This window comes from Oryzias latipes, chromosome 2, assembly GCF_002234675.1.
Source record: "Oryzias latipes chromosome 2, ASM223467v1".
Taxonomy (NCBI): Eukaryota; Metazoa; Chordata; class Actinopteri; order Beloniformes; family Adrianichthyidae; genus Oryzias; species Oryzias latipes.
Window position 1 is genome coordinate 23,858,090 of NC_019860.2, and position 27,614 is coordinate 23,885,703.

The following is a 27,614-nucleotide window of genomic DNA, read 5'->3' on the forward strand; positions in this document are numbered from 1 at the left end:
TAGTCATCTTCACCAATATGTGCAAATTGCCTTCATGGAATCTGGCCTGAATCTCATTAGCCAGCACTTAAAAAACTCTATAGTTTGTGTGATATGACATACAGAGAGCGATGCCAGCTTGTAGAGCCACTGCTCCCTAGTGAAACATAAAAACATTCATCACTGCGGCTCATTCTCTAATTATTTAGGAAGACTTCTGCTACAGGAAAACTCCTCAAAGTCAGAGCGGGAAAGGAAAAAACATATTTATAATTTTCCATCTATGCCAAACCACTGGAACATCTAAATTAGGGAGATGTTTACGGAGCATTTGACTTTGCACTAAACAGTAAAACCTTCAGTCATTTCTCTGCAGGGACAATGCAGCGTAATGCAGGCCCCCCCACATAAAGAGACTTTGGCTGCAGAGTTTGGATTCAGACATCGGATGAAAGGTTTTATGGTGGAGAAAAACATAAATAGAAAGAAGGCTAAAGTTAGCTTTGAGGGCCATAAAGAAGAGAAACTTTAAAGGACCTACAAGACAACCGCTTTAGATCATTACTTGATGTTTTTGACTGCTTAGCTATGTTAGCTAAGAGTAGTTAAAGAACAACCACTGGGCTCTCAGTGTCTTTTTTTATGTCAAATGTCTTTAGAGTCGCCGTTAAAGCAGAGACATTCTGGAGAGCCGCATTAAACTATCTGGATGAATCTTTGGTTTGGTATTAAATTTATCTTAAACATATTTGTCCTATTGACAATTTATTTTATTTTTTATTTATATGTTAAAAGAAAAATCATCATTTTTATATATGACCATATTTGATAGACACATTTAACTTAAAAACCAGATTGATGCACAATGGTCCAGGCGGACGTCCGTCACCCCGGTCCCTCAGTCCAGGAAACGGCAGTAACTCTGGTACCTCTGCCAAAGAGGTGTTCGTCTCCCTTGTTCCCTCAGTTTGGGGAGGGTGCGTCACTCTGTGAGGAGGAGGGGGGGGGGGGGTTCCCATCACCTAGGTCCCCTAGTCTGGGAGCATCCATCAGGCTGGTCCCTCTATTTGAGGAGCGTCTGTCATCCTGGTCCCTCTATTTGAGGAGCGTCTGTCACCCTGGTCCCTCTATTTGAGGAGCGTCCCTCTCCCTGGTCCCCTCAATTTGGGGAGCGTCTGTCACCCTGGTCCCTCTATTTGAGGAGCGTCTGTCACCCTGGTCCCTCTATTTGAGGAGCGTCCCTCTCCCTGGTTCCTCGATTTGGGGAGCGTCTGTCACCCTGGTCCCTCTATTTGGGGAGCGTCCATCACCCTGGTCCCTCTATTTGAGGAGCGTCCCTCTCCCTGGTCCCTCGATTTGGGGAGCGTCCGTCACCCTAGTCACTCGTACTGAGGGGCACCCTTTCACTCGTGTCCCTCTGTTGGGGGGGGGCATTTATCCTACTGTTTCTTTCACTACATGAGCCATCCGTCACCATAAGCACTTGGTCTGTTAGGGGTGTACATTGAGTATCTATTGTGCATCTTACACTGGTTGTTCCTTTGTTGCTTATCTATTTTTGTATTTTTCCAATTTTAGACATCCATTGTTTTTAATAGGACATTTAGAGTTCTTGATGTCAGTAGTTTAGTATTTTTTAGAAACACTGAGATCCCTAACAGCATAAAGAAGCTACTTTCAGTGAAATCCTTGGGAAAGCACAGAGCAGATGCCATAACAACAATGACTGAAGTGACTCCAACACTCCCTTTTTGTGGCTGCTCTTCCTATCAGTCAACATGTCACAGTCGGAGCAGCTGAACTGTATCTGTCTGCTCCTCCAGGGCTCCGGTCCAAATCTGCTCATCTTCATTTTCCTCTCTGTGTCGCTGCATAGTGAGCCATTACTTCTATCAGATGACAGTTCCTTAGTTACAATTCACGCTCCTGATCTAAAAGCTGCGTTACACATTTCTGCCACTTCAATTATTATTATTTTTTTTTGTCTCAGAAACAAACTCAAAGACGTCATTCAGCAAAATGAACCGTTCCCACCGATCAATACTGGAGCTACACTGCCCCCTGCTGGCGGGAAAGGGGTAAATATGTGCAGCATCACCCTCCCACCCAGGCTGACACCTGCTGTGGCCCCCCTCCTATTCATTTCAAAGACAGATGCAGAAGTCTATCACAGCCTGTGCATCACCTTCTTTTTATTTAACCCTGAAGGTTTGATGACAGATCTTTCTGTCCGCACGCCGCCGCACGCCCCCCTCGCCACTGTAGCCTTTTTTCTGAAACTATGACACTGCAATAAAGATCTGTCCCCGATGATTAACACACCTGCTCGACAACGTCTGCTGTTGCCATGACGGAGGTGCACGGTCTGAGGCCCGGAGGAGAACGCCGCCCTCTCCCCTTCAGAAGAGCATTACTCCTCTCCTTAACGGCCACGGCCGACGGCGAGCGCACTCCTGCGGGGGCCGGTGCTGCTGTGTGCGTGATCAATGGCGAGGCCGCGGTAAACATAAAAAAAAAAAACACCAACAATTTGAAGAAGTGGGACAACAGAAGGACGTGGACCTTCGCCAGCCAGCGGCACGCTGCACATCAACGTTAACAGGAGGAGAAGTCATGACTCAGCAGAAACCCTGAACAGCAAACTCCCTCTGGATCACAGAGAGGAGAGCATCTGCAGACGTGCGTGGAGACGCCCACGTCTGCTTCACAGACCCTCCTGCTCGCTGAAAAGGATTCATTTCCATTTTATGGTATGGAAATGATGCATTGGCCTCATAAAAAACGTTGTTCTTCTTTTATTGTCGTGTATCTTTATTTATAAATAGACAAATCAGGAGATCAGTAAAGTAAAAATGACTCAACGATCCTCTGATTTAAGACGGATCCAAGCCTGAAAGTTGGAGGCTTGCATGATGGCAGCGTGCTCTGCAGGTTGCGTCATACCTGAGCGGTCGTGAGCAGAACCTGTGGAGCCTCGGCGCCGACTTGAAGCAGAGAAGAAGGGGTTTTGCCGGCGGGCCCTGAGGTGGGTGTTGCAGCACACGAGCATCGGCGTGGGCTTCATCTGCTCGCCTGGAAGGCTAGAAAATCCAGGGAAAAAAGCAGAAGGTTGGAGTTTTGGAGAAAAAAATGACAAACAAGCATCAAGATAAACATAACCAATGTTTTTTCTCTCGGCCGTCCTGCAACTCTTTGGCTCTTTGGCTTTAGGAAACAGAGATGGAAAGCAGAACACACTCCAAGTCTTCCTTCTCCAAAACCGGACAGCCTGAAAATGATTGAAGAAAATTTAAAAACTCACATAAAACTCTCAGCATCGGCGATGGCCCTGCTGCAGGGAGGAGCCGGGAATCGAACCGCAGTCGCTCTGGAAAAAGTGGACGTGAAGAACATCTCTGCTTCATCCTTTACAGAGAAAAAGGAGCAAAGCTTCCAGGCAAACCAGCAGCTGAAAACATCATGACTGCGTTCTGCTCCAATGGGGTTCCTCTTTCATCTAAAATGATGCATATGAAAGTCTTTGCATTTGTGCAATATTATCGTGAAAACCGAAACAAGAGAAGACAGAAAATACGTTTTTTCCCCGTTACAGGGCCATCGGCTTTATTTTGTTCTCTCGCCATTTTCCTGCATTTATTTATTTATTTATTTTAGCTTCTCCTGTTCTGCCACAAGTAGATCCTGCCTTCCTTCCATTTACTATTGAGCTTCTTGATTCAGACAGTTTATTTTTCAATATCTTCCTTCTGGTCACCAATTTTCCTCATCAATTGTTTGGATTTTTTGTTGTACATGTTGGAGAATTGGTTCTTTTTCTTTGACTCTTGTCAGCGTTCCGTTTCGTGGATAAAACATAGACTTTTAGTCTGGACGCCTCGTCCTCCATCATGATTTGTTTCTCCATCAACAACGTTTCCTCAATCTTCGAAAAGTTGTAAATCTTCTGCAAAGCTTTCTGGTTCACAAGTTTCTCACTTGTTCTTTGTAGACTCATTTCTTTCTGTTAGTCGTTTGATTTTCTCCTTTTTCGTGTCACATTTTTATCGTAATTTGGTTATTCAGTTTATTTTTTTTGTATTGTTTTCTAACTTTCAGTTTACATTACAGACTCTAGCTTTTAGCCTAAGGACCTCATGTATGTCAGCCACTGCATTGCTTTCCAACATGTTGTTATTTCACTGTAATTCTTAAATAAACCTATATTTTTTCTAACATATTCAATTTTTTCTTGGGTAACTTTAACTATATCTACTCAATATTTACAAAGTAACATTCTTAAAAGCAGTTATCAATTATAGCATATTTATTTCACATTTGCGCTAACTTCTCAAAAGCCTATTGGCAACATTTTATGCTAACCTCTCACGGACGAAAAAACGTAATTTCCTTACGAATATTATCACCAAACAGGGATGTAAATTCATAAATCAACACTAAAAGTTAGACAATATTAAATAGAAAAACGGAATTTACCTCAGAGCTTCATTTTCTTGTTTTTTTTATTCTGTTTCTGAAAGAATTGAAATGACGAAGGAAGAGCAATTCGCGCCACTCGCAACCGGAAGTTACTCGGGAATCTTCCGGTTTTACTGGGTTTTGATTAAAAATATTTATGTTATGTTTTATTAATTACATATATTTTTTGATGAATCCAACACTAAATTCCATTGGATTTAAAACAAGAAAAAAATCACTAAAGTTGACCTAAATGCTAAAGTCTGGGAGGCTTTTTTCTGAAGCCATTTTTGTTATTTATTTATTTTTGTCAAAATTCTAAATAAAACACAGAACATCGAGGAAAGGATGCATATATATCCGCATTTTTTCTTTATGAATATGAAACAGTTTAACAATGTTTCATAACAAAATATTCTACCAAACATTAAAAAATAAATGGAAATTTAGATAAATAACCATAAAAATGGGACTTCTACTTGCAAGTTTTAAACTTCCTATTAGATATACTTTTGTTTTCCTATAGAGGCCAAATATATCTTTTTTAAACTATTAAACTAATTAATAATAAATACATACAAATGTAATTTTTCATTGTATTTTCACATCAACATCCAGCAGATTCAGGAACATGAAACTAAAGGGGCGGAGCTTTGAGGACTTTATTTGGGGGCGTGCCTCAACAAATACCCAATGATTGTCACTTATTGGCAGCTTTCTTGTTTACTGATTTATATATATATTTTTTTTTATTGGTCATTTGTGAAACTTGATCCCGACGTGTTTGGATGTCAGACTTTCCTGCCGTTGGTCTCACGACGACAAACTGACAACAGGCCGTTTAGCAGCAACACTCAATTAAACAGAAGTCGTGCTAGGCGTGTAGAGGTTTGACAGCTCATTAGAAGGCTGGGATTGAACGTTCATGCTGAGCCACAAAACACATCAACGCCTCACCGCTCACAGAAAAAATGACAGAGTCGTCGTATTAAAGACATCTTTAATTGTGTCGTTATAAAACTCAATTTGCATAGAAAAAAAAGCTTTTTCTTTTTTTTTACACATCCAGGTCATTAACAAAAGCGAGCTGCACGACACAGATCAGATACAACATCTGTGGTTTTACGTCACTACGAAGGCTGCTGATCGTGTAAAAACACTAGCACCGCTCCCAGCCGCAAAGGCTTCTGGGACGGCAGAGTCCTGCTACGTCCAGCTCTCTCTCCAGGCGGGAAACGCTGTTTTTCCAGCAGAACGTTCAACAGGAAGCGGACAGACACTGCGCCATAGCGCCAGCAGGAGGTGAGAACCCCCCCTTTTTTCATTAGCACATAATTTGATGTTTTACACAGACTTTTCATGTTTAATCACAAAACTCATTTTTTTAAAAAGTACCGACGTGAGAAAAGCTCGTCTTCCTGATCGTTCTGTTCTGAATCTCAAGGTGCAAAAAATAAAAAGCAGATTCATGAATGGGTGACGCATTCGTGACTGTAGTGTTTGTTTTTTACAGGAAATCAAAGGTTTTAATACTGACAGGAGAAACATCAGTGTGTGGAATGAAAACAGAAACCGCTGTGGTTCAGGTTCTGCAGTTCTGCGATCCGTGTCCTTTTGCACTGCAGCGCCGCCGCCGCCGCCTCTGCTCCGCCTTTAGTTTGGCAGTCACACACCAGTGGCTTGAGACAAAAAAAAACAAACACAATAAATATCCGTGACTGATGGAACCGTGACGTTTCTGGGTAAAAAAATGTAAAAAAAAAGTTTAGAAAATGACGTCATGGGAGTCGCCGTTAGGCCGCTGTCTATTGGCGAGAGGCGGGAGCGGCTTCTTGTAAAAATCTGTGGAGGGGAGGAGAGAAGGTTAATCAAGTGCGTCCGTGGCGGCGGTTCGTGCTTCATGCCAGACTCCAGACAATTAGAGACGCCACAGAAGAGGCAGCAGAGGCGATGAAGATGAGGAGGAGGAGACAGACGGGAGGAGGAGGCAGCCACAGGCCGGGCTTGGAGCTGAGGAAGACGTTTGGAAGCGCCACACATTCAAGCACATGCCTGGTGAGGAGGGGGGTGGGGGTGGGGGCAGAGATGAGTGGGGTATTCATTAGTAGCCCCCACACATCCTGGGGCAGACGCAGCTCAGAGTTTCCTCCACAGAAGCTCACAGCGGAACAAAGGCGACTCTGTGCCGGGAAAATGAATCAACCACTGCAAACGGAGCGGCGTGGAGGAAACCCTGAGCCAATGAGGCGGCGAGGAGGCGGGACGGCGGAGGCTCTCACGGCCAGCTTTACCCGAGTGTCTCGAGTCTCCGAGTGGCTCTAGTTTGGGAAGTCTAGAGGCTTTGGGTGAGGCCCATCCCACTGAGGAGACAGAGAGCTGATGAGAACGCCCGCTGGAAGATGAGAGCTGTTTGTTTACAGCACAGTCCCACACACAGAAACACATGAGGAGGGCGGAAGAATCCACCCGCTGAATGTGAAGTCCTCAGGATCCAGCAGGTGGATGATAAACCCGTCAGCATCAAACCTGAAACGGCGAAGCTCCCCGTGAGGAGGAGGGGCTCACCTGGAGGGGGTGGAGGGGTGGGGCTCTCGGCCGGCCGCTCCTCCGTCCTCAGCGGGTCCACTTTGTGCTTCCTCTTCAGGTGCAGCTTACTGCTCTTCTTCTTGCTCTGTTCCCCTGCTGTTGAGGGAGACGCAGAAACGCCGGCGTGAGGAAACGCCGTCTCTTCTAATCGTCACGTTAAAACGCCGGCGTTCACGTCACGTAAAAACGCTCACCTGAGCCGCTGTTGTTTTCTGGCGTCTGTCTGGTGCCGTCTGCCTCCCTGCCGTCCTCCTCCAACTCCTCTTCCTCTTGCTCCACCCATGTCCTGGAGCGGTTGGCCCCGCCCTCCCGCTGTTCTCTCTCCACGTTCTGACAAACAACAAACAAGCTGTCAGCTGCGAAAAGCGACAGGATGAAGGACGCAGTGGGCGTGTACCTTAGAAACAACACTTCCTATTGGCTGGAAGGGATCCTGAATGTCCTCCAGCTCCTCCTCTTGGATCGGCCTGCCGTCCGATTCCGCCTCCTCGCGCTCCTGCCGCTCCCTGTGGGTGGAGGAGCACCTCATCCCTCTTTCTGTTTTCTGTAGGACTCCTCCTGCGTTTTCCGCCTCCTCACCTCTCCTCTCGGATCCTCCGGACCCTCTCGGCCCTCTCCTTCTTGTCCTGTTCCTCCAGAGCGCGCTGCTCGGCGGTGTCCTTCTGCACGCGCTCGGCGATGGCCTCGTAGTCTTTGGCGATGTTGTTGAGGAGCCAGCTCAGCCCCTTTTTGATGGACTTGTCCACCTTTTTCCCGTAGCCGATGACCGCAGAGCACGGCTCCTGAGACGGGAACAGAGGATGACCCCGGGAACGAGCCGGACGGCGGCAGCGGCAGAAGCACTTACGATCTGGCAGAGACACTTGTTCTCATTGACCAGCTTCTCCAGGGACAGGTTCTCGATGATGTCCGCCTCGGCCAGCGCTCCCTCCTGATCCTGTTTGTTTGCCAGTCTGGACGCACAAAGAGGCACACCTTTCAGAGCGATCGTTGCAGACGCGTCTCGGGGTGTGGGGCGGTCACTCACACCAGCACGGGTTTGCCGGCGATGCGGGGGTGCTGAAGGACCTCCGCCATGGCCTCCCGCGTCTCCTGGATGCGCTGCACGTCGCTGGAGTCCACCACGAACACGACGCCGTGCGACTCGGAGTAGTAGTTCTTCCAGATGCTCCTGATCCTCTTTCCTCCCCCGAGGTCAAATATGGTGACCTCAAACTTCCCCTGCTTCAGGTCCACCTTGGAGAAGCCCACCGTCGGAGCCACATCCCGGGGGTTCTCTGAAACAGTCGTCAGACGAGCGGCACGAATTATTTACCGTTTATTCACGGCGAACGTCTTACAAGCAAACATGTGCAGAAGATACCCACCCCCCTGGATGCCCCGCACCGTGGCCGTCTTTCCCGCGTTGTCCAGACCGACCATCACCAAGGTCACTTTCCTGCAGAGCGACAAGGAGAAATGAATCAACCTGAGCCTAAATCCCAACATCAGTCAACCTGCGACCTCCCTGACGCATCTGTGGAACGGATAATCCAGATTTTAATCTGAGTGACCAGTCAGAGACCAACGTGGAGCGGGGTCGAGTGCGTCAGAGCGACACACAGCGCCCTGCATGAGTCATAGTGCAGCGAGTGCAGATTTAACTGACCAAAACGAGAGAAAAAACTGTTTCCATGCAACCGCATTCATACGGGAGACAAACCAGCCACATGTCGGATGCTCCAGACCACCGCCACCCTTCTACAGATCAGACAGGATTCTTCAGAGCGCAGCGGGCAGACGAACCCCTCATCTCACACCATCATGACCTCAAAGCCATCCAACGGGCGACCGCCAGAAGAGCGCCGGTCCTCATACTTAACTTTGACACTTGCGTCTGAAAGACATCAACTGCACGATCCATCTAACCGTCCTCTGGAGCCAGCTGGACGTCATGGATGGAGGACGTTCTGGAGGAGCCGCAGGAGACAGAAAACGGCGTGCTAACCCATGCCCTCCTGACCGACCTGCAGCTCCTAGCAGCCTGCAGGATTAGTGACGGATTTCAGAGTAAATCCAGAGGATCAGGCGTCTCATGGTCACCGCGTCAGGTGAGTGATGTTCACTTAAGGCTGGCCTTTAGTCCCAGACTCCAGGTCCAATTCTCCTAAAGAAAACTTCAGCTCTTTCCTTCTTTAGAGGATCTGGAGTCTAAAATCCCTCATTTACACACATTTTACATTCATTCTGTTAGACGGAAGCATCGCCGCAGATGCAGAAGGAATCGCCCCGACCCGCGCGGCGCCGCGCGGGTGCTGATGATGCGGACGCGCCGCATCATCTGCGGTGCAGAGATTGCGGGGCTCACCTGGCGGGCTCTCGCCAGCGCTTCAGCCAGTTGCAGCAGTTTGCCATCAGGCTGAACATCTCCGTCCGCCGTCAGAGAAGCTCATCGGTCCGCAGCTCCGCTTCGGATCCGCCGCGCAAACGATTCGATATCGGAATGTGCTACATGACGAAAAAACAACAACAAAAACAAGGCCGGACCTGTTCAAAAATAAATAAATAGATGCCGTAACCTCGGTCACTACAGAGTTAAATCAAACAACAGCGGATGGAACTACAAAACCCCGTTACTCGATGTATGCTAATGCTATCAAGCTAGCTACAACGATGTTTTCATCTTCATTTTATAAAAATAAATTCAAGCGAAGCTTTTCATTTGTAAACAATCGATGGCAATGCTAAGGAGCAACGTTCCCGCTCGGAATAAATTCGCGACAGTTACGTTTTTAACGAAAAATATGAAAGGAAAAAAAAAACGCTTCGCAATTAGCAATAGATGCTGTGCAGTTTTGCGTTTTGTTTACGCTGTCGTTTCTGCTGCTAGGCTGCAGACGTGCTTACGTCATGATCTGTCATGCGCGTTTCGTCCCACGAGAGAGCCGGGAGGGAAGGGAGACGGAGTTTGGGGAAACGGCTGGAAACATACGGTACTGCATCTTATTTAAATATGAAATATTATTTAAATGTTTTTTTGGGTCTACTGTCAATTAATATAGGTAAAAGAATAATGTAAAAATATATTTTAAAAAACATTGACATTATTGGTATTAATAATATCAGGAAATCGAACAAAATCTTTGTTGTTGTTTTTTCTTTTTGGTATGTTTTGTGTGTGGGTTTAATAATAGGATAAACCGTCTAGAACAATGGCTTTATAGACTAACATAGAATAAATCAACCAATCAATCAATAAACAACAAGTAGCTTTGAGCTCATCATGAAAAAAAATATTAATAATAGACAATTTGATATCAATTAAACAAAAGACAAGACAAAAATGGCAGAAACCGCAATATCATGTGTGTTTTCATATCATGGCTTGTGTCATATGTTTAAAGCACAATATGAGTTTTTCTTGGCTTATAGTTATATAAATAACGACAGAAAATAATTATAATTAAACTGTATTTTTCCTTTGTCATGCGTTCCAAGCGTGCTGTAATTTCTGTCATTGTGAATAAAGTTGGTCACACCGGAAGCGGTGGAGGTTTCGGGCAGCGTTGTGCGCATGTGCAAACAGTCGTTTCCGTCTGCTGTCATCAAACCGCAGAAACCTAGAACGGCGCTTTCTAACTTTTTTAAGGTAAAGAACATACAGTTTCATAACTGCTTTTACGTCAGACTAAATGCTTTTCACCGTAAAATGAACGTATTTCATTTTTCGTTGGTCTTTGGGGTAAAATCATCCGTTTTTTCTGCGTTTCTGATTGAAAATCAATGATTCATCGTCGTAGTATGGGTCATAAAACCGTCTGTTTCAATGACTCAGCGTTCTGTCTTTACAGAAAATGACCTTTGGGTTTACACAGGAAGTAAATCGAGTTAATTTTTAAGCTTTTTATGAAGCTTGCATCTGCAGATAAAGATTATTGTTGCTTCAGATCTGCAGTTTAAAGGAAGTGATGAATAGTTTGAAGGTATCTTCAGCTTCAGTTGACGTGAACAGATGCATGCTGGGACTTTTCTCCCTCCCTCTGTTATAATAGTGTCAGGGTTTAACTCTCTTCCTGGTTCTCAGGTGTCCTTGCCGCTCATGCCTCGGGTCTTCGTTTACGGCACCCTGAAACGGGGTCAGCCCAACCACTACCGCATGTTGGACGCCACCAACGGGAAGGCGGAGTTCCTCGCCACAGCGCTCACCACCCAGAGGTACCCGCTGGTCATCGCCACCGAGTACAACATCCCCTTCCTCCTGAACCTCCCCGGTCAGGGTCAGCGAGTCCGGGGGGAGATCTACGAGGTGGACGAGCGGATGCTGGCGTTCCTGGACGCCTTCGAGAGCGTCCCCAGCATGTACCAGAGGACGGTGGTGGACCTGGAGGTGGAGGACGGCGGGGCGGAGCTGCCTCCCGGAAGCATCACGCAGGTGTTTGTGTACAGCACCACTTCCTACCAGCCAGACTGGCCGTCGGGGCGCAGCTTCCAAAGCTACGACACCCACAGCGACCACGGCCTGCCGTACGTTTACAGAGAGGCGCGGGACTGACGCGGCCCTCTGGGGTCACGAGGTCAGGACGTCTGGAGAAGATCGCCACCTGACCATTCCTCAGATCCCACGTGGATCAGATCCACAATCCAGAACATGCAGGAGAGTTTAGAGCAACGGAATTCCTCATTAGATTCTATATTTTTACCCACAATGCACTTGTAAAGGTTTATAATCAAAAACAAACCACTTCTGATGCTGCTGGACTAAAACTTTTTCACATTTTTAATAATAGTCAAATGAAATTCATTAATTTAGAACATTTCTGTCAGTGTAAAGATATTTTAGTGACTGAATGAATTCTCTCTATGCAAACCGTTAAATTTCATATTTATTTAATTAATTTTTCTATGTTTTTTTCATTTGATTCGAAATGGTTTATTTCAAGCAATCAAATAGGAATAATACACAGAAACAATACAATCATCAGTTATACATTCGTACAATAACTAATCAAACTTTGGATAATTAGACATATTAATAAATATATCTTGAAAGGGAGTGGAGAGCAGCGAATTTATATAATCCCACCCTGTTATACTGTAACCATTTTATTACATGATTTATCAATATCCGGTTCCTAGCTTTTATCAGACAGAATTAAAAATGTTGAAATATCAATAAAGCACATGACAAAGATGAATTACATAAATTATTTTGTAAAAAATAACTTTTAGAAATCAACATGGCAATGAATTATCCAAATGTATGAAGATTATGTTACTTATAAAAGTCATTGGTATGATTGAAAAATAATACTATATCAGTAAAATAGACAAAACACTGTTTCAGGAATTTTCATAGCAAAATTTGATCAAGTATCAAAAGTTAAAAATATGTGCAAAATTATGCTACATTAGGAAAAATCATGAATCAATTTAGCAATTTTTTTGGAGCAAGTGAAGTAAAATCATTAATTGTCAATCAATATAACCATTTTAATAATTGAATAATCATTTGTTTTATTATTTTTTTGTATTTTTATTTATTTTTTAATAAAGTAATGCTGTGAAGTAAAATAAAAAGGGTCCATATTTTCTCCAAGGTTGGCATTTCTTCTTCTGCTGATTGTCAGCCGTTCTTCTGGGTACAAACAGAATTTCTAGTTCTCTTCCATGTTATGTCTGCAGACATTAGATTCAGGTCCATATCCTTCTTCAGCTGATATCAGCTGCGGTGAAAGTTGAGGTCAAGTTGTCTGCAGGTCAGAACTTTGCTGTTAATCAGGTCACTTCAGACTTATGGAGAAAGTGATGAATCCAGGCGTCATATTTCTTGAAATTATTTGGCTCTTTGGTTTATTACTCCATGTTGTTTCAGACGTCCGTGATCAAACACTTCTCAAAGTCCTTCATGGTGTTAACAACCAGAACCTTGGGCCGGTCCGGTGGACCGAGTGGTTTGACGTAAATTATGCAGCCTTTAACCCAAATGTTCTCAATCAGCTCTCTTTTTTTGTAGAAAATCAACTTTTTAAGTCATTTGAGGATAGTTGTATAGCCGCAGGGAGCCACGCGCGTCCGCGCTGCAACCCAGAACCCTTTAACGCTTTTTAATGTGTAGATTTAAAATTCTTTCCGTTAATAAAAGATTTTTTATCTTTTGGGGGGATTTTCTTGGTTGGATTGTCGCGACTGCAGTTAACTTTTCTTGTTTCTGTCATTTGATTTTCATTTTCAGAGTTGACATGTGACGAAACCGTTATGCTTTTATTGTGGCGGAACAGGAAGGACTTATTTTCAAAACGCAGGAGGGTTTTCAGTAGAAAAGTCCTCAAAGAAACGTGAGTAAAAGTTGCACAGCAGACTGCAGGATTTGAACTTAAAAAGCTTTTTATTTTTTGAAAATTTATTTTGAAATTATTCCCAAAAATTTAATCAAAAGATGTGATCTGTTTTGTTTTTAAGGTTCAGGAGGTAAATTTATCTCCAAAAAGTGATATTTGGTGGTTTTTCTGAAGGCATCATGATAGACGAGCAGAAAATGAGTCTAAAAGAAGATCGTGTTGTTTGTGATTTTAGGATCCCCAAAATAATGAGGAACTTCCTTTCAAAACGTCTCCGAACTCAGAGACTCCGCCCTTTTTTCTATTACACCCCCCCCCCCCGGGCAGGAAATCTGTCCTATTAATGGACTCAAATAAAAAACTGTCAGTAAAAAGAGGTTTTACCGGCACTAAGGCGCCCCCTGGAGGTGAAGTGGGATTATTCAGGCTCATCCAGACACAAAACGGCTAAAAGTTCTTCGCATCGTTTATTTTAATGACAAATAAAAACACAACCTTATATCAGAGCTGCTTAATTTATTTCTCATAAACACATTTTGTCTGATATTTGTCTAAAATACTAGAATCCAGGAAGCTGGAGACGCCGACCGGCTGTTGAAATCTCTGCTGGCTTTGAAATCACGTCGACTAAAGCAATAATTAGAGTTCACAGTGTAAAAAAGAAAAATATACAAAAAGGCATCGAACCGAAGAGGAAAACGCGTCTCTGCGCCCAAACTGGAGTCACATTAAACGGAAACGGCTCTTCTGGATGACTGACGGTGCTAACCTGCGGCGAGCAGCTCTGCGGGAAGCAAAAAACACTGTTGGCGTCTTCCGGTTTGGCACAGAAATGTGGGCGAGTGTCAGGAGAGAGAGAAAGGCCGGAAGGCCTCCCGTTTGTGCAGCCGGGGAGGTGGTCACCCAGAGGAGGAGAGCGGAGACGCATCAATACAGGTCCTTCCTGGAGCCCAGCGCCGGGCGGCTGGAGGAGCAGGTGGCGCTGCGGATCACCTCCATCCACCTGAAACGTCAGCGTCCCATTGGTTCAAGCAGAAAACAGCAGAAATGGAAGACGATACATGTCCCTCTGATCACTGTCGCATGTACATCGAGATTAAAAGCAGTCAAAAATTATGATAATTTCAAACAACATAAACATGTCAGGAATGTGCTTAAATAATCTGTGCAACCAGTTTTTAATTTAATACAAATAATAAAGAGAATAAAAGACAACTAGAATGGGTTTACAGTGATTTATAGTTCAGGAATTTAGGAAAATGAAATGTTTTTTCTCCCTAAAAAATAGATAAATTCTCTGTTTGAATATCAATCAGCTCATCTTTACATTTAAAGACACTTTTTTTTTTTACAGGAGCACCTGGCTGCAGACATCAGAGTACATCCAAAACCGGAAGTCTCTAAAATTCTGGACACTTTTGGTTTTGGGTTAGTTGAATCATTGGTGCTTTTAAAACTACATTTGGAGTCCCACAAGGATGAGTTCTGGGCTCTCTCTCTCTATTTTTTTAAATGAAACCAGTTATTAAAATCCTACAGTAAAGGTTTTTTTTTTGCAGATGATACTTTGTTCTCCATCTATAAAATAACTAACAATGTGGGGGATTTTATCAAAAATAAAAACAAACAAGGACATTTTTAATGTGCAGGTTCTCATTTAAACTCTTCTCCCTTTGAAACGCAAATGTCAAATCCAAACTGCTCCACTGGCTCCTCCCTATTGCTCCAATTGTAGGGGTGTTTGGAGCTGTAGTGGTGTCCAAAAGCATTTTTCGTAGCGACTTCGTTGACTTCAACGTCCAAACTTCCTCCGTCTCTCTCTGCTTGGACGGGGAGTCGGGGTCAGGGGGCAGTTTGGATTTTGGTTTCCCAAAAGATGCCCAAATATATTTTAAAAAGATCCATTTTACAGTCATTTACGGAAACTTCAATTTTATTGACAACTTCTTCATATTTCTGGTCTGGAGTCGCACTGATACAACAAAAAAACCCAAAACACAAGAATTCAAATCTTTCTTTGTGTGTGTTTTCTCTCCAACATGAACCCAAACCCACGTTTCTGTCTTTCTGTGAACGCCTGGAGTTGTCGGTGCCAAAACTCACCTCTCAAAGTTGTACTCGCTCTCTGACCTGAAGTAGTACACGTGGGACTTGAAGTGGAGCTTGAAGACGTAGTCTTTGTGGATGTTCTCGGCCTCGGCGGGGACGGTGACGGAGTATCCCAGCAGGGGGAGGCTGGCCAGGGGGTACTCATCCTGCAGAGAGACGGAGAGGGGGAGGGGTGAACCCCTGTCCTCTGATGGACAGGATGGTCCACAGAACCCAAACCTGACCTGGTGAGACTTGTAGAAGAAGAGGCTGAAGTTGGTGAAGACCACCCAGAGTTTCTGCCAGCCGTTGCTGTTCTTAAACTTCCTCAGCAGGTTTCCAGACAGCTGGTTCTGCAGGAGAAGATCATGACGTTCAGACACGTTTGTCTTTATAAACCCGAACAAACGTCCTCACATTCCTGATGGTCCCTCTTTTTCTGGAGGGTTTCAGCTCCTGCAGTACCTCCGTCCTCCAGCAGGTGTCAGCAAAAGGTCGTGTTCTGGCCTCTGCAGCAGAACAGACAGACTGGGGGCCCCTCCTCATGAAGGACCCAGACACCCACCTCCACGGCGATGCTGAAGTCCACCATGGACACGCTGGTGTTGCGGTGCCAGCAGACGTGCACCGTGGTGTTTCCTCGTGGACACTGGCGCTCCAGGGAGGCGCGCAGGCCGCCCAGCTCCTCCTCCTCCTCCTCCGCTCCGTCGTCTGAGAGCTCTGAGGAACACGGGTTTGTGAAAACATAGCACCTCCTCCTGGAGGTTTTAGCTCATAAATGTCGTTTTAGGCCATGCAGGTTTCAGTCTTACACTTTTAGGGTAAATCTGACCTTGAGACGCTTAAATGATGAAGTACGGTTTTCAAGCGCCCAAAACTTTCCAAGAAACTGTTTTTAAATACAGATAAAGTTGAAAAAAGTTGTTTTTGAGCCCTAAAATGTATTTCTTAATCCCCAATCAGTGAGAAAAAGATGAAGCTGATTCTATCGCCACATTCAAACTGCTCCTCATTTTCCCTATTCTCACGGAAACTACACTTCCCATCATGCATTTGTGCTCAAACCCCTCTGATTTTGAATATATCCAAATGAAACACGGGTCAAAGCAGATAAAACGCAGAAAAATGATTGCAGGAGCTTTTGTGCAGGAATGTGAACAGCTATGAATCATGGGAAACACCAAAGGGGGGGGGTCAGAAAAAAGCAAGTTCAAGGAGCAGAAGTTCCCGGTTTTACGGTGGCCCAGAAGGGTTACAACACAATAACTCACAACACAATAACTCACAACATTTTAACTCGCAACACAAAACAATAACCGGCTGTGTTGTGAGTTATTGTGTTGTGAATTATTGTGTTGTGAGTTATTGTGTTGTGTGTTATTGTGTTGTGTGTTATTGTGTTGTGAGTTATTGTGTTGTGAGTTATTGTGTTGTGAGTTATTGTGTTGTGAGTTATTGTGTTGTGAGTTATTGTGTTGTGAGTTATTGTGTTGTGTGTTATTGTGTTGTGTGTTATTGTGTTGTGAGTTATTGTGTTGTGAGTTATTGTGTTGTGAGTTATTGTGTTGTGAGTTATTGTGTTGTGAGTTATTGTGTTGTGTGTTATTGTGTTGTGAGTTATTGTGTTGTGAGTCATTGTGTTGTGTGTTATTGTGTTGTGAGTCATTGTGTTGTGACCTATGACTGTGTTGTAAGTTAAACGTTTAGTGTGATTAATTGTAGTGCGTTATTTTGTGTAGCCGTATCTACAGTGTGGTGTTGTGACCCCTCGGGGTCACCGTACGGCCGGGTCCCGACACTCACTGTGCTCCGGGGGGCAGGGGGGCAGCAGGCCGGCGGTCTGCTCGGAGAGGTCGATGGCCATGCGGACGTCCTCCACCCAGCGCTCCATCTCCGCCGCACAGCTGCACACAGGAGCAGAGCGGTCTCAGGGTCAGAAGGTCGCCGTCCCGGCGGAGGCGGGGGGCCGCGTCCGTACCTGGCGGCGACCACCAGCGACTGCCGCTGCCCAGACAGGGTGAAGGAATGCGGGACGCCCCACTCCTCCTCGCTGTCCCTGATCTGAAACGGACGGACGGAGAGTCAGCGTCTGAGCCAAGCGGCAGGAAACCTTCAGGGAGGCGGCGCACCGTCATGCCGTAGAGCGGCAGCTGACCGTGGACCTTGAACTGGTTGGATGGAGTCGTCCCTCGACTGGTGTACAGCAGACAGTCGCTGAACTGCAGGAGGAAGAACGCCGTTGGAGATCTTCATCACTGTAAGAGCTAGAGGGGGCAAACCTTACCAAGAAGAACATCCTCTGCTGAAGCCCCTTCCCCGAGAGTTTGCTGAGGCAACCCAACCGGATGAACTCCTGCGGAGCAAAGCGGCCCGTCAGGAGGAGTTCACTGAAAGAGTATCATTAAATAAAAGCAAGAAACGGTCTTTTAAAGACGAAAAAGTTAAATAAAAAGGATAAAAATGTCATTAAACTATCATCTATGAAGGATTCTGTCATTTGTTTGATGGAAAACTCTGCAAACATCCAGTTAGCTGGATCTGAACTAAAGTCGGACCCGTCCGGGAACCACGATGTTCTCCAAGCCCGTCAGATCCTTCTTCAGCTCCAGGAGCTTCTGGAAGTTCTCCATCTTCATCATGACGCCCTGAAGCTGCAGCACCATCTCCGAGACGTCCGCCAGCGCCGCTGGAAGGACGCAGAACCGGGGTTACAACGGGAAGAACCGCCCTGAGAACCGGCGGGCGGGCGGGACGCACCTCTGCAGTCCCTGAAGTCCAGGTGGGTGGGCGGGTAGTGCTTGCAGAGCCTCTCCAGCAGGAGCTTGTAGTGCAGCAGGCGGTGCAGAGGCCTGAGGAGGAAGACGTAGAGCGGCAGGTAGCAGACCCGCTGCTGCTCAAAGTCCCGGCACAGAGCCTCCACCTTCCTGCTGGACCTGCAGGCGGGAACGTGGGCGTTAGGAAAACTCGCTCCGGCGTCTGCGCCCGCAGACGGTTCCGGCACCCACCTGCAAGCCCGCTCCAGCTCCACCAAGCACTCCGGGTGCTTCTGGAGGTGAGCGGTCAGCTGCTGCTCGCCACAAAAACACCAGAGTCAGACTGGAATGACAGTAATGGGCGTCGGAGCCAAGACTTCCTGTTTACCCTCAGAGCCTGGATGTTCCTCAGCAGGACGTCGCCGATCCGCTGGTAGTCGCCTTTGATGTGGGCGTTGGAGCGACCCTCCCTAAGAGAAACCGCGCAGTTACACCTGCTCACCACTAGGTGTCACACATACATCCTAACAGGAAGCCCTCTCTGTCAAAATAAGAGCAGATTTGAAGCGTTTCTGTGCTTTTACTGCAGACTTTCAGAGGTGGGAACTTCCAAACCACAGAGTTTCTCTCTGCTTTAGCCTCCGGCCCCGTGGCGTCGTGTCCCAGCGTGTCAGAGATCAAACAGCTGATGGAAAAACTCAGATGACGCGTCGCCGTAAATTCCTTTGCTTTGTTTTGTTTTTTTACTGCAGCTGGCGGCGATTGTTCCTCAACCGACGATCTGGTTCCAAAATGTTTCTCCTTTTGCCGTCAGACGGTTTTTCTGCTCGTTTGCATTAACATCTCAGACGTTGGAATCCCATATTTGGGAATTATCCGGAAAAGTATTTAAGGAAATATTCCCTAAGCAATTTCTGGAAAAAGATTTTTTTAAACGTGTTTCATTAACAATCCTAAAATCATCTTTTTCTAATTTTTTAACTTTTTTTAGTCCTGTGATTTTATTCATTTTCATGTTTTCTAAACTTTTTATTTTAAACTTTTGCTGTTTTATTTTGAAATTTTTCATATCTAATCTTTTTCGAGAATATTTTCTTCTTTTTTTCAAAGGAGATTTCTGAAAGAGATTTTTAAAGGAATCCATTCTAGAAACGGGACGTTGTCTGTTCCTCTAGCTGCAACACAACCCATATCATGATGAAACCACTGCCGTGTTTAACAGTTGGATCATTGTTCATCTTAGTTCCTCAGGGATCAGTTTGATCTGGATTATGTTTCACTTCACTAAAGCTGCTCAATGACTTCTTTTTCAAAATAAAGTTACAGCACTTCCTCTGAAACAGGAAGTGTCTCTGAAGAGGGGTTTGGACCGCTGCTCACCACTGGGCCAGACGCTGCTCCGTTTCTCTGAGGAAGCCCTGATGGAACTTGTGGAACGGGTCGTAGTGAGCCGCCAGCAGAACCCTGACAGAATCTGGAAACGCCTCCTCAGCTTTGGCCACGTTCTGGAGCGACTGAGAGAGACGAAACTGGACAACATTAGACACACAAAATAACACAATAACACACAACAATAACACACACAAACACACAACAATACACACACAGACAGACACACAAAACACACAGTAAGGGACACACACAAACACACAACAACACACACTGACACACAACAACATACACTGACACACAGTAACAGACACACAAACACACAACAATACACACAGACAGACGCAAAAAACACACAACAAGACACACAAACACACACTGACATATGCACAAAACACACAATAATACACACAAACACACACTGACAGACGCACAGAACACACTGACAGACGCACAAACACACACTGACAGACGCACAGAACACACAACAATACACACAAACACACACTGACAGATGCACAAAACACACAATAATACACACAAACACACACTGAAAGACGCACAGAACACACTGACAGACGCACAAACACACAACAATACACACAAACACACACTGACAGATGCACAAAACACACAATAATACACACAAACACACACTGACAGATGCACAAAACACACAATAATACACACAAACACACACTGACAGATGCACAAAACACACAATAATACACACAAACACACACTGACAGATGCACAAAACACACAATAATACACTCAAACGCACACTGACAGATGCACAGAACACACTGACAGACGCACAAACACACAACAATACACACAAACACACACTGACAGATGCACAAAACACACAATAATACACACAAAAACACACTGACAGATGCACAAAACACACAATAATACACACAAACACACACTGACAGACGCACAGAACACACTGACAGACGCACAAACACACAACAATACACACAAACACACAGTGACAGATGCACAAACAGGCAGAAAAACACACCCCAACAGACATACACAAACACACCCGGACACAATCCCAGCCAGCCTCTCAGGAATTTGTCCTCAAGTTCAGGACGGTTCATCACTAACACAACCCCCCCTCCTCCTCCAAGAGCCGAGGTGTTCGACCCCCCCCCCCCCCCCCCGGGTAGATCACAAAGCGGTGAGACGGGTGGAGCGCCCAGCGGTGCAACAGAGACTCGGCGGGGTGGAGGGGCCGTGTGAAAACAGGCAAGGGGGGGGTTAAGGGCCGAACCACCCAAAGAAAACCGCCCAAGGCTTTGAAAGAAGCTCTGGCCAACACCCCCGCCACATCAAAGAGATGGGATCTGCCAGAGAGGACAGAGACTCTCTGCTCTGGGGGAGGAGCTTCTCCTTTAAGGAGCGTGTAAGGAGGCGGGGTTAGATTAAGCCCGACTACCTCATGGTCTGAAGGCGTTTATGAGGATAGACCTCTGATGGGATGGAGGGGTTAAAGGTGGAGAGCAGAGGAGAAACACGGAGACCTTCACCTCCGTGATGACCTTGAGGTCCTTGAGGTACGTCCGCTCCGTCGTCAGCAGCTCCTTGGCGATGAAGTACGCCTTATCTGTGGGAAACTTCTGGACAAAATCTGAGGATGAGCGTGATTCCACCAATCCACACTCCCTTCAGTCTAAAGCCTGCAGTCATCACACCTTCCTCCTGGCCTCCTCCTCATCCTCGTTGCGGACATATCCTGCTTCTGCCAGCAGGGGGCTCGTGAGCGGGGAGAACGTCTGCACGGCTGGAATCTGCGCCGCATTGGGAATGTCAGGGCCGTCCGCTCCTGGTCCGCTCAGCACGCCGTTTGTGACGGCGTGGTCGGCGGCGTGCGGAGAGTCCTCTGAGTTTTCTGTTAGTGCAAAAGAGAAAATATGAAAAAATAGAGAAGGAGGAAACATTTTTAGAAATTCTACGGAAACCCCAACATACCAAAATGAATGTTCTCTTTTTGTTTGTTTGTTTTGTTGGAAAAGCCAGTCTTAAAAAAATTAGTACAAAAACTTTTTAGTACTTTTTTCAGAAAACATTTTTAGATTAATAAAACAACTATTCTGTTAAAGTGAAGTTAATCTTCTGTTTCAGAGTAAACTAATAAACTAAAACACAAAAGAAAAAAACAAAACAAAGTGACCATCTGTCATATAAATTATCACGACATCCAGAACATTTTCAAAATAAAAGTTTCTGTTTGATATTTCAACAGATATAAAAAAAATTAAATAAATAAGTGAATTTTGCTAGCATAACAACACAAAAATGTCAAATATCTTACCGATTAAAACGATACGCGTTTGTCTACAGCTACACATGTTAGCTACATGGCTAAGCTGCGGCTGAATACTTGCCCAGTTGAAAAAGTTTCCACAGAGTCCAGTTCTCTACACCAAACCGGGTCATGTGTAAAACCACGGATCTGTGAAGGGGGCGCTATAAAGAGAACTTACCGCCAAACAACAAATCAACAATCAATCAACAACAAAAATAAACAACGTGCAAGTCACCAACACGGAGAGGTTCTACACTACAACTATCTAGCACAACACAGGACACAGTCTGGGAATCGAACGCGGTACAGATAACTCCAGAGTCCCACTGCTTCAATCAAACTTTATTAATGCTAAAGAACATTACAGAGTTTAAGAAGAGCTGGCAAAAAGGGTTCAGAGCAGAAACAGAGAGGAAAGATCCAGCAAGGGTTTGTGGGTAAATGTGCAGCGAGTGGCTCGGCACAAGCGGAGGTGGAATCAGCACATTTCATGAGCACAAGCGCTCAAAGACAACAGTTGTGTTACTCTGCCAGAGGTTTCCTCACACTTCACACCGTGCTCCAGCTTTAGCATGCAGCATGCAGACTCAGGCAGCCACGCATCACCGACGCCGTGGCAGAACCATCCACAAGGTGGTACGTTCCGTTCTTACGAGGTCAGGCAACAAAAGTAAAAGATTAATGACGTGCACACATTTATTTATAAATTATGCCTTAGAAAACATCAACATTGTGATCTAAATGTATTCAAATAGCTCGTTTTCCTATTTCGCCTTACCTATAGCTAAGCTAAAGCTAAAGACACAGGCTAAAGCTTAGCTTAGCCTTTGTCCGAATTCCCTCACAACTTAGTACTTAGTGTTCTGTAGTAAGCGTTTGCCAATTTTTCATGGTGTCCAAATGCACAATTCCAAAATCGTGTGCCCTGGAAAATTTCCCAGAAATTTGCACACACAAAAACAGCGTGCATCAATGCTAAAAAGATAGGCGAACATTGACCACAATGCATTGCGTTTAGACAACTTTTCATTGGAAATTTAAATGAGTTTTTAAAGCGTCTCATCATCATCATCAGAACACAGTGGATTCTAAAATAGCGTAGGTGAAATGTTTGTGTTTATAAGGTTTTTACGTCGGCAAATGGGCGGCGCCATATTTAACGTTAAAAAAATATATATAAAAACTGAGCATAGTGTCTGAATTATAATAAAAATAAAGGATACTAGTTAGTCTTTTAACAGTTAGAGAGTAGTGAGGGATTTCAGACATAACCTTAGCTTTGCTTAGCTTAGCTTAGCTTAGCCTAGTTTAGCTTTAGCTTAGCTTAGCCTAGTTTAGCTTTAGCTTAGCTTAGCTTGAGACTCAGGCGGAACACATGAAAGATCTATAGAAAAACAATGTCATTAAACTATCTGCCGCTGTCATAATTGACTATTTACAGAAAAAAAAAACAAGAGAATTTTGATTTAAAACATTTAGGAGTAACTTTCTAGAGGATTTTGTTAGTTTAGCTAAGCTCTAAGCTAATATACGGCGCTGTTAGACAAGAACGTTCCGTTTCTGCTTTTCTATCCAAGTTGTACTGACAAAAAAACAACAACATTGGAGCTTTCCTTTTTTTTTTTGCAGAATTATAAACACAAAATGTGATTTATTTTAGATAATTTAGCCTGGCTACACATAGACGGAGTCAAACTTGTTCACACTTCAGGGTCATTTTAGGTATAAACATGATCAGAACTATAAAAAATTTCACAAAATCTTAAATATTAACGTTAAAAAATGATTAAGACGATTAAAAAATTAATGTCATTTTCACATTCTTACAAACTTAAAGACGTCTTTGCCTTTAAATCTTCCTATTTAGGCGTTTTCAACCTAAAATGGCCCTTAATCCCAACCTATGTTTCTTCAGTCCATGAACAGAGATCATACATGATTACATGACAGCAGATCCAGACGAATGAGGAACAGCCAGAGGACGACAGATGGGCTCAACGCCGGCGTTCCGCTGCAGACACATTTCTCTGACGGCACAGTTTAACAAACCCAAACCCTCCAGAGGAACTCCTAATGTTTTGCACTTACATAATGCGTTTATCTTGACTTAACTCCTCCCACTTTTTGTTCACGGAACGCTGACGTCGAGTGGCTCTGCTTCGTCCTCGTGCAGCAGACGACTGGTGAAACGCTCCAAACGGTTCGTAAAGGCTTGAAGTCGGCCCTCTTGCGAAGCCTCATGAACCGTTTGGAGCTTTACGACAGAAATCAGAGTGAAGGGAAAGTAGGAGTTTCTTCCTGGTTCGCATGCGCTCACCATCATGGAAGCAGAAGAACGCGTGAGCCGCTCTGAGACACAACCCAACGTCTTCCAACCCAAACGACTCTTGAGTGTGGCGGCAGATCTGTGAAGTGAAAGCGGTGGCATGCAGCGCCGGCTCTGCCTTTGAGCAGGCGGGAATGGGAAGCCGGCCGTGAACAGGTGAGAAAAGCAGCGGCGGCGGCGGCAGCAGGAAGTGGGTGAGCCTTTTTGTGTGTGGAACAAAAACCGAGAAAAGAGCTTCATCGTGATCCAATCACACACCGAAGGGTTACAGACCAACTCCTCTGTCAGCTATCCACCCTCAACTGGAGGTCAATACAAAAGAAAGTCACTAGGAAAAGTCTCTACCACAAAATTCAAACTTCAGTGCAACGAAATAAAACACGAAAAAGTGCTGGAGAGAGAAACGTCCACTAGGACGATCCTTTTGGAGGAAACGCAGACGTTTCTCCATCAAGGTGAGACTTCACTGCTATCCATCCCTGACTTCAGTCAGTCAGAGGCTTCATGAGGACCGGAACCATTGACTGTATATGAGACCTGGACTGTCACTCTTACTCCAGGTTTTCCAAACAGGAAGTACCATTAAAATCCTTCATTCTATAGGTCAGAATAAACATTCTGGCTCCGATACCTTTCAATTTATTAACTGACCAACCAGTGACCCATTACTGCGCTCTTATGTCTGGCTCCAACATGGCGAATTGGGGGGGAAATAGTTTCGACCGAAGTGACTTAATTTGGTTGGAGCCGGAATAAACCATTTCTACGGGTGACGTCACATGGACCCAGTCCAGTCCTCATTTACAGTCAATGACCTGAACACTGCTCTCCATTTAACCTCAAATTCATAATCCAACTTTATTGCACAACAGGAAGTCGATTGCTTTCAGGGAGAAGTCGGGACGCACAAAACAGGAAGTAGATCCCCTAAAATAACCACCGAAACGCCACAATAAAAAAACAACAAACCTCTCTGCTACAACAGACAAACGGGCCTAAACAAGAGAGAAAAGACGGAGGCTAGCGGCAGACGCTGAGGTTTAGATACAGTTCTGAAGTTATGGCACATGGTGAAGTCCCAGAAACCCGTTCTCTGCCTGTAACCTCAGCAGGCTGAAGGTTTCTAAAGGTAGAGTACCTCACTGTCACTGTTATTATGCTCTACTCGTACAAAATAGGTTAAAAAATTCACATTTTAGAGAAACACTAACAGCTTAGATTTCTGAGTCTGACTAAAACTCGGAGACCGTTTACGGTTTGCATCCATGAAACTTCTCATCCGTTTCCTGTTCAGCAGCTGAAAACCTGACCTCCTATGTCTTCCTCGTGGAAGTGGTAACACCCTTCCTCCTCCTCCTCCCCATCCTCCCCCTCCTCCATCTGCAAGTTCCCGTACAGGAGTTTACTTCGCGGCGCCGGGGACGACCTGACGCCGTTGGAGTTGACGGAGTTGGTGGAGCGCATGGCGGCCGGGTTCCCGTACATTAGCGGCTGGCTGTACGCGCTGCTGCCCGTGTCGGATTCGGTGTCGCTGGTGTCGGTGCCGCTGCTGGTGGACCCGTCGATCATTTGGACCGGCTGGTTCAGGTTGCCGCTGCCGCACTTTCCCTGACGGCCGAACAGCCTCTGGACCGTGTTTGAGCGGGGCTGACCCGGAACCAGCAGGTTCGCGTGGTTGCCATTGGTGACGATGGCTTTGCGCTCAGTGGGGGCGGAGCATGGGGCGTGGCTACGAAACCCGGAGCGCTGCAGCTCCTTGATGGGAGTGGAGGTCAGCTGGCTGAGGAGGAACGGATCGGTGTCGGAGCGGTTCCTCATGTTGTTGTTGTTGTACGGTTTGGTCAAATGGGACGGCGTGCGGTTGGACGTGATGGGGGAGTAGCTGCCGTACTGGTTCGGCGGGTGGGACGTCGGGGGGGGCAGAGAGGGCGTTCCCAAAGGGAGCACTCCTGGGCGTTTACTGAAGTAATGGCCGCCATCGTCCCAGCGCGAGCGCTGCTGGCTGTGGCCGTTCGTCATCTCGACCTGGCCCAGCGAGCCGGTGCGAGGGTGAAAGCTGCCGATGACCGGGCTGGAGCACTGGCTGCGCGTCCCGGAGCCGTGCGGCCGGGCGCCCGCCGCCCCTCGCCAGTCTCGGGTCTGCAGGACCTCGTCCAGCAGCGTGCTGTGGAGCGGGAGGCGGCTGCTGAACGAGCTACCGTTCGACAGGAGGTCGGCGCCGGTTACCTCGTGACTCACGTTAAACGTTTTCGCTGCCTGAGCCTGATCGGTACTGCTCCGGTTACCCAGAATGCCCTGCTGCTGCCCCACCACGCCCTGCTGCATCATCCCCTGATGGTTGGTGTGATAGAAACCATTGACGGCCCCAAACAGACTGCTGGTTCTGCCCCTGCCCCCCTCCCTGTAAGGCTCCTCCTCATTGCTGTCACTGGCGCCGCCGCCATGGGCGCCGCCGTGGCCCCTGGGGGCCCTGCTGCTCTTTGTCACATCATATTCGCTGTCTATGTCACTGCAGTCTATGTATGGAATAGAGGAGCTGCTGCCTCTGTCTGCCCTGCAGGCTGGACCTGGATTGAGGAGGTGCTGGTTCGGTTCTGCGCCGTGGTGGCTCCGTCGGATCGCGTCCTGTGTGGTCATGTCGTTATGGAAACCGTTGGTGGGCGGCGCAGCCTCTGGCAGGTCCTCCAGGCCGTTTGATCTGGCGTCCTGGTGCAGCCTCCCCGAGTCAGGCTGGTCCGTCAGCAAGCCCGACGTGGCGTTCTGGGAAACAGACGGAGAAACTGACTGATGGGCGGAGTTAAAGAGGCTTTTACAGACACTCAGGCTCCGCCCTCTTCCCCACAGAAAAGCTACTAATGTAACCAGCAGCAAAGCAAGAGGAAAACTGTTGGAGGAACAAGACTGATCCGGGTGAGATGTTACCTCAGGAGGGACTTGCAGTCGGAGGGAAGACGAGTGAGGCGACGCGCTGCTGTTGGACAGGATCTTACTGTGCTTCCTGTGAAGACAGTACCCCCCCACGTCAAAGCCCGAGCAACCACCACCTTCAGAGGCTTCATCCACTGACGGAGGTTCACCTCTCAAAGGGAATCTTCTTAAACTCAGAGTCCTTCACGTAGTCGATGAGCTGCTTCTGGGTCCGGCCGCTGCGGGACAGACAAGCAGGGAAGAAAAGCTCAGATCTGAGTTTTTTATGTCGTCCTTTACTCAGAAGAAACCTACAAATCCACACAAGAATGATCTGAAGATGCAACAAACACTCCTGTTGTAAATGTAAATGTTCGTCCTAGGTAAGAGCCGCATGTGACAAATCTCCTGAAATCCCACTAAAGTAGTCTCTTTATCATAAACTAACTTAACTCATCCAGGGTTTTAATGACCAATGGCTGCTTTTCTGTTGG

General features: G+C 46.1%; 3 protein-coding genes and 1 long non-coding RNA gene across 13 annotated transcripts in view; 1 reads left to right on the forward strand and 3 right to left on the reverse strand.

The window, feature by feature from the left end:
- Nucleotides 1–2,151: 2,151 nt before the first annotated feature.
- Nucleotides 2,152–4,545, reverse strand: LOC111948850. Of its 2 annotated transcripts, XR_002874847.1 has the most exons (4): nt 4,453–4,545; nt 3,281–3,475; nt 2,923–3,059; nt 2,152–2,450 (listed from the first exon to the last, which is right to left on the reverse strand). It is a non-coding gene; the product is annotated as an uncharacterized LOC111948850 (long non-coding RNA). The 2 variants fall into 2 exon arrangements; XR_002874844.1 differs by lacking the exon at nt 2,152–2,450 and having other exon boundaries at nt 2,458–3,059.
- An 872-nt stretch (nt 4,546–5,417) lies between these two features.
- arl13b (ADP ribosylation factor like GTPase 13B) lies at nt 5,418–9,882 on the reverse strand. 5 transcript variants are annotated; one of them, XM_020709415.2, is made up of 11 exons: nt 9,368–9,858; nt 8,882–9,043; nt 8,388–8,458; nt 8,048–8,297; nt 7,868–7,973; nt 7,600–7,802; nt 7,418–7,526; nt 7,215–7,350; nt 7,000–7,113; nt 6,726–6,794; nt 5,418–6,276 (listed from the first exon to the last, which is right to left on the reverse strand). In XM_020709415.2, exons 1-11 carry the CDS (start codon nt 9,424–9,426, stop codon nt 6,200–6,202), a joined length of 1,356 nt encoding a protein of 451 aa, XP_020565074.1. In that variant the 5' UTR covers nt 9,427–9,858; the 3' UTR covers nt 5,418–6,199. The 5 variants fall into 5 exon arrangements, with proteins under 5 accessions (XP_020565074.1, XP_020565078.1, XP_020565071.1 ...); XM_020709419.2 differs by having other exon boundaries at nt 5,418–6,113; nt 7,000–7,116; XM_020709412.2 differs by having other exon boundaries at nt 7,000–7,116.
- On the forward strand, nt 9,786–12,074 carry ggact (gamma-glutamylamine cyclotransferase). 2 transcript variants are annotated; one of them, XM_020709427.1, is made up of 2 exons: nt 9,786–9,992; nt 11,084–12,074. In XM_020709427.1, the coding sequence occupies exons 1-2, from the start codon at nt 9,804–9,806 to the stop codon at nt 11,549–11,551; spliced, it is 657 nt and encodes a 218-aa protein (XP_020565086.1). In that variant the 5' UTR covers nt 9,786–9,803; the 3' UTR covers nt 11,552–12,074. The 2 variants fall into 2 exon arrangements, with proteins under 2 accessions (XP_020565086.1, XP_011483982.1); XM_011485680.2 differs by lacking the exon at nt 9,786–9,992 and adding an exon at nt 10,544–10,648.
- Nucleotides 12,075–13,785: 1,711 nt separating this feature from the next.
- Nucleotides 13,786–27,614, reverse strand: part of LOC101170009 (FERM, ARHGEF and pleckstrin domain-containing protein 1) — a 34,629-nt gene continuing 20,800 nt past the window's right edge. For 3 of the 4 annotated variants that reach the window (XM_023948962.1, XM_023948960.1, XM_023948964.1), the window contains exons 11-28: nt 27,291–27,359; nt 27,136–27,211; nt 26,781–26,973; nt 21,274–21,470; nt 21,109–21,198; nt 19,559–19,692; nt 18,567–18,648; nt 18,431–18,492; nt 18,183–18,358; nt 17,981–18,111; nt 17,710–17,778; nt 17,555–17,644; nt 17,404–17,486; nt 17,229–17,329; nt 15,991–16,145; nt 15,671–15,778; nt 15,441–15,592; nt 13,786–14,340 (exon numbers count right to left, since the gene is read on the reverse strand). In XM_023948962.1, the coding sequence (XP_023804730.1) occupies nt 14,265–14,340; nt 15,441–15,592; nt 15,671–15,778; nt 15,991–16,145; nt 17,229–17,329; nt 17,404–17,486; nt 17,555–17,644; nt 17,710–17,778; nt 17,981–18,111; nt 18,183–18,358; nt 18,431–18,492; nt 18,567–18,648; nt 19,559–19,692; nt 21,109–21,198; nt 21,274–21,470; nt 26,781–26,973; nt 27,136–27,211; nt 27,291–27,359 (2,044 nt within the window). In that variant the 3' untranslated portion in view covers nt 13,786–14,264. The remainder of the gene's footprint in view (nt 14,341–15,440; nt 15,593–15,670; nt 15,779–15,990; nt 16,146–17,228; nt 17,330–17,403; nt 17,487–17,554; nt 17,645–17,709; nt 17,779–17,980; nt 18,112–18,182; nt 18,359–18,430; nt 18,493–18,566; nt 18,649–19,558; nt 19,693–21,108; nt 21,199–21,273; nt 21,471–26,780; nt 26,974–27,135; nt 27,212–27,290; nt 27,360–27,614) is intronic. The other variant, XM_023948968.1, reaches the window with a different exon arrangement.